At 38.5% G+C, this 15,712-nt stretch overlaps 1 protein-coding gene and 1 long non-coding RNA gene across 5 annotated transcripts in view; one reads left to right on the plus strand and one right to left on the minus strand.

The window, feature by feature from the left end:
* The window catches only part of Plekhm3 (pleckstrin homology domain containing M3), a 191,545-nt gene that overhangs the window by 62,465 nt on the left and 113,368 nt on the right, over positions 1 to 15,712 (plus strand). For all 4 annotated transcript variants that reach the window (XM_004851142.3, XM_087206225.1, XM_021263547.2 and 1 more), the window contains exon 4: positions 4,103 to 4,248. In XM_004851142.3, coding sequence (XP_004851199.1) covers positions 4,103 to 4,248 — 146 coding nt within the window. The remainder of the gene's footprint in view (positions 1 to 4,102; positions 4,249 to 15,712) is intronic.
* Positions 4,244 to 15,712, minus strand: part of LOC110350500 (uncharacterized) — a 172,896-nt gene continuing 161,427 nt past the window's right edge. Inside the window, exon 6 of the long non-coding RNA XR_015449187.1 lies at positions 4,244 to 7,237. This is a non-coding gene — a long non-coding RNA (uncharacterized LOC110350500). The remainder of the gene's footprint in view (positions 7,238 to 15,712) is intronic.

A 15,712-nucleotide genomic window follows, 5' to 3' on the forward strand; every position in this document is an offset into this window, starting at 1 on the left:
GCTAAGCTCTTCAGAGCATGTGTTCATTAAAGATTTGAAGTAGGGTGGGAAGCAATAAAAAAAAAAAAGGCCAGTGGGTTCTCTTGTGAGATAGTTTTTTGTTCCTATGAATTGAATACACTTTGAAAAGTTTCAAAAAGAAACTGGGAAGAATGTATTTGCTTTGATCTAACATGTAGAGTGTTCCCTTCTACAAATGCCCTTTAATTTAGAAACACTGTTGAAAAATCTGTTTGAAAGTACATAAAATATATGTAAATAAGCTCTAATTAGTTATTTCAATTAATTATTTTTTTGTCGTAACTTACAGATCTTTTTTTATTTCCCATAATGTTGCTTTCAGAGACCAGCTTTGGCACCTTCTGAAAACAGTTTTTAACAGTCATTATTAAGAAAACACATTTTTCCCCTGTTGAAAACCTCACAAAGATAAAGTAAAATCCCAGATTGTGTATCTTTATGGAGAATTGTTTCAGACATTTTTAGCCCATGATTTGTTAGTGTGATATTTAAGGAAATCTTGCAGTTAATTGAAACAGCGGGTGTTTCCTTCTTGAAATAGATGGTATGGGTTGTTTTTTAGAAAATGAGTCTACCTCAGGTCACTAACCAGCCTCTAATCTTCTTTCCCAGCAATCCTATGCCCTTTGAATGACAAATACATTTGATCTGGAGGTGAAAAGTTTTAATTCTAAGTTAAGTAGGATACTTCCCAGAAGAGATAAGAATGCTCTGGGAAAATGCTAGTAAAATGAATTCAAGTTGCTTCTACTAGCCAGTTCTTAGAAATTGACCAAGATCCTGAAATGTTGATTTTGGAAGCCTAGAAAGTAAACTGTGTGACAAAATTATGAGCAGTCTGCCTGCACTCTGTACTTTTATTGAATAAAATCAGTCTTTCAGAGCTTGGAGGGACCTTCGAGGTCACTTAGAAATCAGGGAGCGAGGCTCAGCTTTTATCCATCATGGTCTCTGGTGGAGGTTGGGGGGTGATGCTTATTAGAAATTTGGATTCCTTGTCCCTACTCGAAGTCTGCAAAATCAAAATCATGTTAGGGAAAGTGTCAATACTTTTCACAAACATCTCTAGAAAATTCTAATGCTCATTGAATTTGACAATCCACCACTTTGGGCTACCTCCTTTATTTTATGGTGAAGAAGCAGGGTTTGAGAGTTTGATGGGTCAGACTCACAGTATACCCTGGGCAAGAACAGACCCGATCTTCCTGACTCTAAGCACTCCGGGCCCAGAATAGCCACAAGCACGCAGACAGATTCAGACTTAACTTCAGGGCCACAAGGGTGACTTCAACACCAATAGTAGGATAGCAAGATTCTAGATTAGGGTAGAAAGGTGTGTCCTGCTGCTTTCATCTAAACTAAAATCTGAATGAGTGAATGCTAACTGTGTTCTCTAACCCTTCCTATCTTTTATGAGCCCAGAGACCTATGCAAAATTGTGTTTAGTTCATTTGTTAGCTTATATAGCTGACCCCCCAGCTTTGGACCTGTATGCCCAGTGTATTTCTCTCTTAAAATGCATATTTGTGTATTTTGATATTATCTATTTTGTGTCCAGAAAATTATAATGACATCTTTAAAATTATAGAATGATAAACCCAGTAGTACTTATGAAAGAATATATAAATATCCAGAAAATGCTTATTGATATTTATCATATCCAAAATTCAAGCAACCAAAAAGCTAAGATAACCTAATTCATTTTTTCAGGGTTCTACGGTGAGATTGAGCTATAATGATGATCTTAAATTTCTAATGATCATGGTCACCTCCTAAGATTAGGAAAAGTTGAATTGTATTCATATCATTTTAGTGATATGAATAACTTAATTTTTAACTTAATTTGACTATCTACTAATTTCTGGAAACAGCAGTATCCCTGTGTCTAGGATATATCAGGTTCCACTGAACTCTATCCTACAGGTCATAGATGGACAAGTGTCTAATATGCAATATATATATTTTAACAGCAGTACTAATGAGAGTAGGCTGTTTCATGAGCCAAGTAACAGGGCTAAAAGGATCAATTTTGGAATAGCTATTGGAAATTAAAGTCTCTTTATATGTATGTGAATGTACATGTGCCTAATGATGCACAGCTTATCCTATCAACATAAACATTTATTGATTGTCTGTTATATATAAAAGCTCTGTGTTAAGTGCTAAGAATAAAAAATATTTCTGAGTAGTTTATAATATGGCTGCCATGACAAGCCCATAAAAAGGTATGACAGTTTAAGAAAGCACATGCTAAGTGCCAAGTGAGTAATGCAGTCTGCAAGGACAGGAAACTGCATTCCAGCTCTCACAGCCCTGGGTTGTGACAATGTCTGTCTGCTCTGTCAAAGAGAAGCTTGTTTCATTCTTCCTTATCTTTCACACATTCTTTCTTCATCCTCAGCCAGCCTGAAAAACAGGAGGTTATAATGATTTTGTTGCTACTCAATAGTAAAGAAATCCATTGGAGGATTCATTTGAAGCAGAATACTAACAGATTTACTTCCTACCTTTCAATACCGCTTATATTAAAAAACAATAGGATCTAATTCTCTTTCTGAAGGATGCACCGTGAAACTGATTATTAACCTCAGTTTATTTGTGATAGAAGTTCTTTGGAGTTTTGTGATACTTTTATCCTTGGAGTTCATGTGAATCAGTATTTTTTTAGGTTGGCAGTTTGTTAAATAAATGTGGTGGGGTTTTTTTGGTACCAGGGATCGAACTCAGTAACCTTGTGCTTGCGAGGCAGGTGGCAGAATCACTGAGCTAAATCCGTGGCCCAGTTAAATAAATGTGTTTAAGGACCTTATAAAGGAAATGGGATGCAACCCTGATCATTACATTGTTATTATTATTGAAAGAGTAATTCAGTTTTGTGCTCACATCATGAAATAGTGCCAGATCTCTTTGATTAATATTGTTTTGGGGGCCGGGGATTTAGCTCAGAGGTTCCGCTGCCTGCCTTGCAAGCTCAAGGTCCCGAGTTCGATCCCTGGTACCAAAAAAAACCCCCATTAAACATATTATTTTTGGTACTCAACTATGAAAAGTTCCACAGAGAAGGATTTCTAAACTGAAGGTTTTAGGTCAGAAATATCAGAATAGTGAGGGGCTTGTATATTCTTGATCACCTGCCAGGATTTTGTCCTTTTGGATGATTGTAACGGAATTTCCATACTCATCAGTATAAGGTAGTAGCTCCTAGTGAAAGCAAAATAATGGCTTCCTTGTGGCAAGGTCATGCTGACTGCCAGGTTTCCTGATGGAACATAGACAGTGCTTAGAGAATAATGGACTTGTGGAATATGAAATGGGCATTAGCAGCCACTTGCCAGCCACCACTGGTCTTGCATAATGAGCTGGATTTGTCAAAGTAGAGAGCAGAAAAGAAGGTGTTGTGTAAGGAGAAATAATGTGTGCTACTCTATGGAGGGTAGAATGCACACACTGTTTATCTAGCGGGCAGTGTGGAGAGTTCTCTGACTGGAATAAAGAGGTTATATTCCCACTGGAGATGGTGGGAGGAAAAGTTGGAAAGGTGAGATGGGGCCAGTCAAAGACCAGATTCCTCACACTGATTCTGTAAGCAAAAGAAGGCTACGTATCAGATTTTAGGATCATTTTAATGTCAGACAGGCTTTGAGCCAAGTCCAGACTCTACATTTTATGGGTTAGATGACCTCAAACAACATACTTAATCTTGCAAAAACCTTCACTTCTTCATCGGTTGCACAGAGCTAACAATCTATTCTTAACAGAATATGTGTTGGTTAAACAAGAGTCTATATGAGAAGCTGCCAGCAAAGTGCCTAATGCAAATAGAATTCTGAGGGAGAAAATGCGGAAATAAAGAGAGGCTGTATGCAGAACAGATAGAATCAGAAGAGACCCAAGATGGAACCAATTAAGATGACATAGTGAACCTCCAGGAAATGAAGGGGTAGAGACTGTCAGACTAGGAACATGAGGAAACATCTGCATGCATTCTCTGTAGCTTCTTTCACTTAGCTAGAGGGTTGTGTAGGCTTGTTTTGTGGTATTCAGAGGGCAACAATCAGACTCCTTCTTTTGCCTTGAACAGGATGCCAGCGATCTATCGGCCTTTCCAATGGGAAAGCCAAGGTGTGCAATTACAGTGGATGGTACTACTGCAGCAGCTGCCATGTGGACGACAGCTTCCTCATCCCAGCACGCATAGTCCACAACTGGGATACATCAAAATATAAGGTAGGTATAGTACTGGGCTGAGTTAACGATAATAATTCAGGTATTCATATGTTGTCAAGTGGATTGTAAAGATGATAAAGCAATTTAAAACAAATTTGATTAGGTAGTTTCATGAAAACTGTCAGATTTTTATCTAACTCTTATATATCTCACATTTTAAAGGGTTCTTAATTGTGACTCACTAATTTTCTAATTAAAAAATATATAGCAGTTTTTACCTCTAGGCCTAAGAAATAATTTTACTATAATTTATTATGGGCAGACACCAAGAGCAAATTCTAATGGAGAGAGATCTTCATTATTTTTTATTCGCTCCACCTCCAACATCACACTATGGGAGGATAAAAATAGGAAAATAATAAATGCACGAGCATGCTAGTAATCTCTAGAGAAGGTTTTTATAATCCAAGGTTTTTGTTGCTGTTGTCAATTTTTTTTTTTTTTTTTTTTTTTTTTTGGTACCAGGGATCAAACTCGGGACCTTGTGCTTTCAACACAGGTGGCGGCACCACTGAGCTAAATCCTTGGCCCTGTTGTTGTCATTTTTGAGACAGGGTCTCATGTAGTTGAGGCTGGCCTTGAATTGCCATGTAACCCAGGCTGGCCTTGAACTCACAGCAATCCTCCTGCCTTAGCCTAAGTGCTAAAATTGCAGGCATGCACACCACACCTGGCAATCCAAGGTATATCTTTCAATAAAGTAGCACCCTACTCATGTGAAGGTCAGTCTTTAAGCATTCAAGTCCCTGGGACTAGAATCATGAGAGAGGCAATGAAGGTGCCTAGGTGGTAGTCCACAGAAGGAGCAGTGTACTGAGCCACCCTCAGGCCTCCTGTAAAAGAAATGGGGTGCATCCCTGATCATTACACTGGACTATGATTTCTTAAAGAAGGGGAGCAAGTAAGAAGCATAAGTGTATGCTAACAACTTTGCAAAGTAACTGCTAACAGACAAGAAGTGCAATTAGCAGGTTTGTTAGCTATAAAAATGCACATCAACAGAGAAGAGGAAGATTGAAGACTTGGTGGAATATTCCAATTTAAGAAGATAGAAGAGGAGGAACCAGCAGAGGAGGCCAAGAGGCCAAGAAAGGGTGGGCAGTGAGGTAGAAGGATCCAGGCTGTCTGACAAGTCCTGTGAAGAAAGTTATCCCAGATGAATTGTGACAGATGCTGCTAGGTTACATAAGATGAGCACTGAGAATTGACCATTGGCTTTAGTAATTTGGAGGTAATTAGTGACCTTAATGAGAGCAGTTTGAATGGAGTGGTGTGGGAGCAAAGGTCTGATTGGAGTGGATTCAACATAGAATAGGAAAAGAGAAATAAAAGACAAGAACAGGCAACTGTTTTGAGAAGTTTTGTCCTAAAGGAAAGGACAGAGATGGAGAGTAACAAAGAGAAGTGGGGTCAAGTTCTGTTTGATTTTTTGTTTTAGTGGAAAAAATAATAGCATATTTTCTGTGTGAATGTGAATACCTAGGACAGAGGAGAAATGCTAGAATGATGTGTTTGAGTCTATGAGGATGGGATTACATAGACAGGAAGAGGGTTCGGCCATGGCTTGGAGCATGGAATGAAGGAAAAAGCAGAGCAGCATCTCTAAATGTGGATGCCAAGGGTAGGTAGATGTATTGTTGGAGCTAGTGGAAGTCCTTTTCCCTTTTTACCAGTAGCTTTTATCAAATCCTATTATTTCAGCATCTGTGATCTTCAAGAGATTAATAACTTAGTCCCAGTTGCTCTGGGAATTGCATTTACCTTTTACTTTATAAGTACAACTAGGATGATTAGGCTTTTTAATTCCATCAACTCACTTACAAACTTGTCTGCATTCACATCCATCCTCACTGTCCTCCTGCCAGTGACAGAAGAAACTTCACTCCTCTTACAGAAGGTTTATTTCTCTTGCCTTTGTTCATAGTCTTCTCTCTTCTCCACTGTACTTTTGCCAAATCTGGTTGACACATGTCAGTTATTATTCTACTGGAATTCTGTGGTTTACAGTATTTGACCAGATGGACCTCCCACACTCTCCTTGAATTCTCCCATTTTAGCCTTGATAACACACCCCTTGTTTTTCTTCCACTTTTTAATCAACTTCTTTGGCTCCCTGTTCTCTGCCTACACCTTCATTACTGGGTCTCTTAAAGTTTATTCTTTGGATTCTTTTTCCAATTTATACTCTGTTGGGTTATCTACCTCCTTCTGTGTTTTTTAAAAATTAACCTTTACTGTATATGTTTACAGACATAATGATTACATTCATTGTGGGGGAGTTGGTACATGTATATAACATACTTTAATTCTTTTTTCATCCCCTTCCCTTCCCCTCCCTCTCTGCTTGCTCTATTGACCTTCTTAGTTTTAACAACCGGGATTCATTTGCTGATGATTCCTCCTTTTTTATCTCAGTTGTGCTACTGAAATCAAGATCTATGGTTTTAATTGGCCAATAGACACCTCAGCTTTAGTTTTCAACCTAGTAGTCCTCAAGATATTTGAATTGGTTAGCTATCTTGTATAGCATTTCTACCATTGCGTAAATGCAAATCTAAGGCTCTAACTTCCTGCTAGAGTGATACTTTAGGCATAGGATTCTGTCACAGTCCAGTGTCTTATCCATATTACCAGAGAGCATAATTCTGTTACTTAATAGGCAGAAGTTTTGTGCTCCTTACCAGATCATTGTGACATCTGCCTGACATGACTATTCCATGCAAAGCACTTCATTCAAAAGTAAGCCCTATGGCTGTTTTCACACCTCCTTGCAAATAGATGCCTGAGGCCTTCACTGTAATAGTATCACTCGGGCAAGGGTCCTACAGCTGACTAGGTAGAATCTTTGAAGTCTTAAAAATGAACATTATTATTGTGATATGTTTTCTTCCATATCTCTAGGAAGATGTCTCCTCTTCACTCATTCACATCTTCACTGGCCCCAAGGTACTGCATCCCAATTCTTCTTGGCATCTGACTTTGTCTCCTACTGCAAGAAGAAAATTTCTCCATTAGTCTTTTCATTGAGACCATATCTATCTTTATATTCCCCATCATGCCAGGCTGTTTCACACCTCTTGACTTCTTCTCCTCTCACCCAGCCCAGAAAATCCTAAAACCTACCTTAAACATCATTTCCTTTCCCTCTAATACTTTCCTTCTCTCTACTAGACGGAGTTATCCTGCTCTCCTCTGCATCTTGTACTTGACACTCTAAATATAGTCTATCAAAACTTTGGTCATGTGCACATTAGATAAAAACATACTTAGTAGGAAAGAAGACTGGTTGAGTTTGGTTTAGGGTTTAGATTAATAGGCTTAGCAGAGGGATTTGATGGCTAAGTGTAGAAAGGAAGTGAGTCATGCAGTCCCAGCCCTCTGACTCCATTCAGAGTTTAGGCTGATGGCACTTGCCAACAAAATATACATCAGTTACTGGAGCAGAAGCAGAAAAGGTGACACTGACTGAGAAAGTGAAAAACTGAGGCAAGGGTTCTGAAGGCATGACACAGGAGAGACCCAAATCCATTTTCACTTAGTTCTGAAGGCCACAGAAACCATCGATGTGCCTGTCACTGAACTTGTAGTACTTCTACAAAGCAGGGTGTTGTGTTGTGGTGGTTGCTCAAGTAACTGTATCTGATTTCGACAGAACAGATAACTAACTGGGGATATTTCTTAGTATATGTGCTGCCCAAGCAAGCACGAGGATATTTCTTAGGTACACTCACTTCATTCGTGCTGCACATAAGGAAAATCTCCTTTGTCAGAGCCCTCCTTTCCACATTCTCAGTGGCCCAGGGAAGATTCTAAAGCAGGAACATATCTGGCCACTTTTATCTGGATCATCTCACTGGCATTAAGTAACTCCATTCCATTTAGTCCAGTGTCTCTCTGTCTTTGCTCAGACACCAGTATTTGACTTAATGCTCCTAATTGTTAGGATCAATTTGGACCTATCAGTTTCTAAAACCAGACATCATTTTGTTGGATCTGCCTACTATCCTTAATGGCAAGTACGTGACTGGCTTGCATATCCATTTAAAAGAATGAAGAATGGTTTTGTAGAGCAGAATGATATCTGTCATCTTAAGCATTTCCTTGTCTGCCCTCTGGAGTATTAGTAATTCTAATTATTTTTAAAGCAGGATTTCATCTATTTTCTGGTATATATCCTGCAGATTGAATTGAGCACCAAGATTAAGAAGCAGCTAAATCCTTCCCTCAAATTCTATAGCCATTTTCTAATGAGATTCTCTTTGAAGGCACTGTCTCCCTACTTCGATTCAAAAAAATCAAGCATGACAAAGAGGTGACAAGGAACTCAAACAGCTCAACTCTTCCCAAATATTTTCCTGTAGTTGTGCTTTTTCAAAAAAAAATTTTTGTGTCCCAGCCTGAATATTCACATTCCATTTAGCTAGGGGTTTTCCATGTTACATAAACCATTTCCTATCTCTACATCTTGAGAGGCTTTCATGGCAAGCTCTGTTGCTTTTACAGAGCTTGAGAAAAGCATGCTGATGGGGAAAAGCACTTGATCAGAGTCGTTTGGAGATTTTGAGAACAAATTATAATTAAACTTAAGGTTCCTCCTCCATTAGCGCCCAGTGCCTGTTTTAATAAGTCTGAGGAGTGATGTGGATTTTATCAAGACTTTGGTTATTATTTTTCATAATATAATTGGAAATAAATACTGGAAGGAAATGTTATACTAAAGCAATATATGATTATTTTCCTGTGATAATATTATGGGTAATATTTTTTCCTCTTCTGATTTTTAATCTCCAAATTTTCAATTATGTTATTTTTATAATTTTATAAATTTTAATGTCACTTACGAATATGTAAGAAAATATATATGATAAATAACCCTTTCTCAGAATTATAAGTATGAATGGTTGTTAAATATCCACTCTATTCCATTTTGAATCTCAACTCCCATCTTACATTTGTCTATCCAGTTGTTTTTTATGGATATTTGGATTTTTCTAGTCTTTTATTATAGACAGGGATTCAGTAAATGACTTTATAAATCATTTTGAATATAAGATATTTGATCATGAGTCAGAGTACCTATGTAATTTCCTCGATGTAGGTATGTCATTTGTGAGACTGGCGGATAGTGCTAACTTTTCCTCAGACAGAGTTGTAGTTGTACATGACGTTGTTACTTTATATCTCCTTGTAGGTCCCTTTCCTTAGTACCAGGATATATCAGCTGTCACTTTCATTGTAACTATGCTGCCCCTAGCTGTTCTTCCCCTTTTTATCATTACTGAGTCTAAATAATGTTATAAACTTAGAAACAAATAACCAACTTGTTAGAATTATGTCCAAAGTAGGAATGTATGGTTCAAAGTCATGGCTAGAACATTGTAGATTACTCTTTCATTTCTTACCATTTTAAGGAATGGGGCCGTAGTTCCTGCCTTGGTGAACATTCTTAATTCCAGTAAAAGCAGAGAGGATAGTAAAACAAAACAAAACAAATAAGTGATTTGGGGGTTAAAAAAAATGTTATTGAACTTCAGTTTTTAAGAGTTAAAATGGAAGGGGCCGGGAATTTAGCTCAGTGGTTTCATGGCCTCCTGCGCAAGCGCAAGGACCAGACTTCAATCCCTGGTACCAAAAAAAAAAAAAAAAAAAAAGAGTTAAAATGGAAGCCTGTGTACTACCTAATTACATTATAAATTAGCTATCATTTGCAGCCTACTTTCTATTTGACAGAAAGGAAGGATGGAGAAGAGGCTAAAATAACCTCTTTTATTGAAGAATTAACTGGTAGATTATGGTAGAGTGAAAATTTTTTTTTTTAAACTGTGTCTGTAAACAAAGAGTACAGAGCTGGGTACCCAGAGACTGAGTTCTGGCTCCAGTTTTCCCATGAAATAGCCATAAATAAGTCACTGAAGCTCTCTGGACTCAGTATTCTCTTTAAATACAGATCATGGATTAACCCAGTGTTTCTCAAAGTGGTTTCTATGGCGCACTTGCAAGTTCTGTATGTGTCAATAGGTGTTACCCAAAAGGAGGGCTCCATAGGAAAGCCACAGTCAGGCCAGCGTTGTGAGTCTTAGGAAAGGGCCTGACCAGGAGAATGCAGTCCAGCAAGCTCTCCACTTAGCAAGAGGTTGGAGCAAAGTTAGAGAAAGGTGATGCCCCTTCCTCCAGTTGGTGAGCAGAGACCAGACTGGATTGTATCTCCCATCCCCCTCCCCCTATAGATCTGTCACAACACCCAACAGCTGCTCAGTCTGTAGCCAAATGGATTTGGGAAGAGGCTGGGTTAAGCAGGTTTTCTTTAGTACAAGATATCTCAGAATTTCAATATGCTAACTCACTGTAATTTGAATCACCAAGAAGAGAAGTGCTGTGGGGCATGTTTCTTGATGGACCTCAGAACACCTTTTTGTGGGACTAGTGTTCCTTGGTACACAGACAAAGAAACCAAACATGATTATCTTGACCTGTCCTTGTTAGTCTAAGGTTATGTTCTTGTATATTTTGTTCTGATACCTTTTCTTCCTTTAATGAAAATAAAGGCCTCACTACCACTAGCACAATACCATCTCCAAATTGCTGCCTGTGGTTAACCATTCCCTTTGCCCCATTACTTTTTTTACCTAGGATTAATTTGTGGGGGAACACACCATTTCAGAGCATCTCTTTCAATATTACACAAACCTGAACAGCATCTCAGAACTTTATTTTTAAGAGGTAGCTGTCACCAGCATAACAAAGCACATGTATATGTGAGTCAATGGCAACCATACTTACTGTTCAAGTCAAACAATGTATTTATTTATAAATATATGTATATATATAAAAATAGCAGATTTGGTCATTATTAGTTTGTAGCTAATTATAGTATGGTTGTACTGTTCTCTCCAACTCCCCTGAATGTGAGGTAGCGGAGACCTGTTTCCATCTGGACTTCTTCCTTCTTGCTTCTTGAATCGTACAGACTAAAGGACACAACCATAGTCAAGGCACTGAGTTCTTATGACTTAAAACTATTCTACTTATAAGTAATAAGAGCAATGTGAAGAGATTTGGTTATATGAATAATGTAAATATCACTAATAAATATTAAGTATTATTTGGTAACATACTAATAGGCCCATAGGTTGGAAAAATGAGCCACTCCTAAAATATATAATAGATATGGGGAAATGGGAAGAAAATGTTCAAATGGGAAGGGGAACAAGGGAGGAGGGAGGGAGAAAGGAAGAAAAGGACAAGAAAAAAAAAGTGAAAAAGAAGGAAAAAATGGAAACATAGCTTTTGTACATAGGGGAGGTTGGGGCAAGGGAGGAATGGGAAAAAAAGGGGTAGGATGTACCATGTACAGGTGCAAATTCCCTATGATGTTACCATTATGTATGCCTAAAATGTACCAATAAATGTTTTGCTATAAAAAAGAGAATGAAATAAAAGGAATAAGGGTAGGAAAGGAAAACAAAGGATATGTTGCCATTAATCCCCCTCAAAATATTCCTTGTCAATTTGAACACATTTATCCCACCGTTCTTGCCACTTTCTGCAGCCGTTCCGGAAGTCCTCTTTCAAGAGTGTCTTTAGTTTTATTGTCATGGCTGCTTTGATGTCCTGAATCAATTCAAAATGTTTACCTTTCATGGTCATTTTGACTTTGGAAGAAGAGCCAGGAATCACAGTGCCGGATTCAGTGGATGAGGACACACCATAATGTTTTTACAAGCTTGCCTTTCCTTTGGATGGCACTCAGGGACAGCAGCACTTGCTGTGCATTTGGCTACACTTCCTAAAGACCCTCTCAGAGCTGCATCGGAGGGTGGTGAGATCATTGTGATAAGTATGTTTGAAGTGAGGGGGAGAATTTTGAAGAAGTAGTCCCAGCATGTCTTTCTTTTACCGTAATAAATCATTTTAATTTTCATATTCACTATAAAAAAAGAAAAATGAGCCACTGACCATGCAAAATTTGATTCTAATATGAATGCAGTGTGAGCATAGAAAAGATTGTCAGCCAAAACCATTTATTTTTTTATTTTTTTCATTTTTATTTTTTTGGTGCCGGGGATTGAACTCAGGTCCTTGCGCTTGCGGAGCAGGCAGCAAAACCACTGAGCTAAATCCTGGCCCCTATTTATTTTTTAAAAGCAGCACTCACCCAGCTGCAGCTGACTCATGAATTGAGTTGTTATTTACATCTGACACAACACTCAGGCATTTTATGTTTTTCATAATTTGGCTGGGAAGAAGTAGGATAGTGCCTCTTAGTTCTTAGTTGGAACGTAGTCAGTGTTCACATATAACTCATGTAATATTTATATTAATAAGAAAGAGACTTCTCTCATATAAACATTGAATATCATTGGCCACTTTTCTTAAGTAACTTCTTTCTAAATTTTTTTTCTTTTTAAAAAATATTTTTAACTATAGTTGAGTTTGAAAGTGGACTCCTTGTGCCATTATGAAGGGTCATTTAGGACTTAAGAAATCAGCAGGGCTGCAGTGCTCTATTTTCCAAAACCAGCACTTCATGCCAAATTTTAAGTTCTCTCAAAAATTCCCTCACCAGTCTTAATGGTTGATTCTTAAAAACCTGAGCATGTGCTCAGTTTTGTTGCCAAAAATGGCTCTATGTGGCAAGGATTTCTTCATCTGCCCAAGCTTCGAAGTCAAGGATGTGCTCAGTATGCTTAATGCTAGTTAATAACTTGAGAAGGCAGTGCTTTGACATTGTTGAAACAAGCTGTTTTGTTTTTTGTCATTTCAGTTTATGAATACTACTGTCAGTAGCTGCTGTCTCATTTGTCTCACTGCTTTTACTGTCTCTGTAAAAGACTTTTTCTTTTTTGCTTTCGGGTTTGAGTACCACCTGAAGAGAGAATCCTTTTAAGGCCTGGGAGACTAGCCAGTGCCCTTTGTCCTTCTGTTCACCTACTAAAAGGTAGCATTGTTAACCTAATTCAGCAGGGCCCTGACTCAGTATAAACACTGCTCCATAGAGCCAGAAGGACTAATTGAATTGTACAATACATCATTTTTTTAGCAACAGTTTCAAGTGGATTGTACTTCATTTCCCAGAACACCATCCATTTTTTCCTCATTGAAGACTTTTAAATACAGCAAATATTTAAACATGATAAATAAAATATTTAACCCATTCTGCCTTTCTGCATTGACCTGTGGGCTACCCGAGGACAAGGCTCTGCCTGTTTTATCTTCCATCAAAGGCCTAATGCCTGCCGTGGTATCTGGGTATGTACCTGTGTCTGTAACCCTCAGACACAAGGCAGGATTTTCTCACTCTGTCACCTTGTTTTTTCCAATATAGCTGATTTCTCGAAAGCTTTGGCTAATTCTAGGTGCTTCCTTGTGAGCTGGATTTGCAGAAACTTGTAAGCTCCTTTAACTCTTAACTCTGCAGGATCAGACAACAGAACAGGTATCTCAAAAATAATTGCTGATAAGAAAAAAAAGACATTTTTAAATTATGCCATTTTTTTACATCCTTATGAGAAACATAAACTTTAGTGTGACCTTTACAATATAAGAAAATGATAATATGAATTTTATATATGCATATAAAAATGCATGCTTTTAATCAGTGCACAATAGCTGTATATTTAATGATGTACATATTGAGGGGTTTTCATGGTTGTATGTGCCTGTTGTCTTCTCCTCTGTCCTACCCTGTCCACCAAGTGATTTTTCTTTTCTCTTTTACTAGGGAACAAACTCAAGGCCTTTACCCTGGCCTTTACCCTGGCCTTTACCCTGAGCTATATCCCCAGACCTTTTTTATTTTGAGACAGGGTCTCACTAAGTCGTTATATTGCCCAGGTTGGGCTCAACCTTGCCATCCTCTTGCCTCAGCCTCTCAGAGTGCTGGAATTAGAACAGGCATGCACCACTACACCTGGCTCACCCACTAAATTTCTATTTATCTTTCTACCTCGGATCCTCTATCACCTGCTTTCTCAGTCCATTCATTAGGAAAGTTGATTTCTCCCTCCTTTATGCTACCAGTAGGCCTCACCCATGCCTCTGTATCAGTTGACAACTTTTTTTTTTTGTTTTAATTACTTGTCCTTTATAACTAGTGAGCCCCTTGAAGGCAGGGGCTGTCTCCTATCCATCTTCATTTAATAAGCCTCTGGTCTGGAATATGAAGCATAATGAATTTCAATTTTGTTTTTTTGATTTATTTGGGTTTTTTGATGAGAGTTGTTTGTTTCAGTGCTGAATTCCAGTCATGCTCCTAGGGAGGTGTTAGTGGAGACTTTTTGGAGATGTTTTGCCTTCCATAGATAGAAACTAAATATTGTTAGCCAATTTACATCTCAGTATCAGTGAATCGGCATGTAGAGATTCTAAAAGAATCTAAAAGAATGCATAACCCATGTTATGCATTATTGAAGCTACCCCCTCTATCTCTGGTGCATTGTGTTTCTGTTGCATGGTTTATTTCTGCTGATGACAATGACATTTTAAAATCAACAGTCATAGTTTTGTCTTAGTCACTTTCATCTTCACTGGGACCCCATACCCAACACCCAGGACTTAAAGGTGAAGAGGTTTATTTTGGCTTGTGTTTTCAGTCCATAATCAGCTGGCTCCAAGGCAGGCAGGCAGGCATGGCAGAGAGGCACAGTGGAGGAAAAGCTGCTCGTGCCGTGGCAGTCCAGGAGCAGAAGGGGAGGTGCCAGGAAAGGAGATGTACCCTGCCAGGTCACCCCTTGCTGACCCACCTCTTCTGACCAGGCCCCACTTCCTAACACTAAGCCAGTTGTAATGCCCCCATGATCCAGTCACCTTCCACAGGCCCTACCTCTGAGTGCCCAAGGCTTTGGGGAGACATCCAGATATAAGCCTGTCAGTCTTGTCTACTAACAGAAGGGGATTGGATTGGATGGATATACTGGCCAGAGTCAGCCCAGGTTCAAAGGTGTTCTAACAAAAGCAGCTCTCTGGTTCCTGAATAATGTGATTGAGGCTGTTTTCTATTCAGTCAAATTATTTTGCATACAATGTCCTTTCTTTTCCTTTCCTTTCTTGGACTGTTTCTGTTCTTTTTAATTTTGTAATATATATGTAATATACCTTTTTTTTTTCTAAGTGACCACTTGTTAATGGAATATATATCTGTGTAAGCTTTTCTGTTGCTGGACTAGGTAACCAACACCCATACCTTAAAGGAGGATAGGTTTAATTTAGCTCACATTTTAAGGGGGGTCAGTCCATGATCAGCTGGCTCCAAGGCAGAAACATCTGGGCAGAGGGGTGTGGCAGGAGCCCAGGAACTTGTACCACCCATCCCCAGGGAGGATACCAAAGGCAATCAAGTTGGCCTTCCACCATCACCACCACAACATCCATATATACATATATTTTTATGTGGTTTTTAAAATCAGTATTGACGTTAAAAGGGTCTTAATTCCTTTTTATTTTGAAATAGTTATGAAAACACAGG

The sequence above is a fragment of the Heterocephalus glaber genome, unplaced genomic scaffold (genome assembly GCF_053883595.1).
Source record: "Heterocephalus glaber isolate CG9 unplaced genomic scaffold, H.glaber_assembly_v1.0 deba00000621, whole genome shotgun sequence".
Taxonomy (NCBI): Eukaryota; Metazoa; Chordata; class Mammalia; order Rodentia; family Bathyergidae; genus Heterocephalus; species Heterocephalus glaber.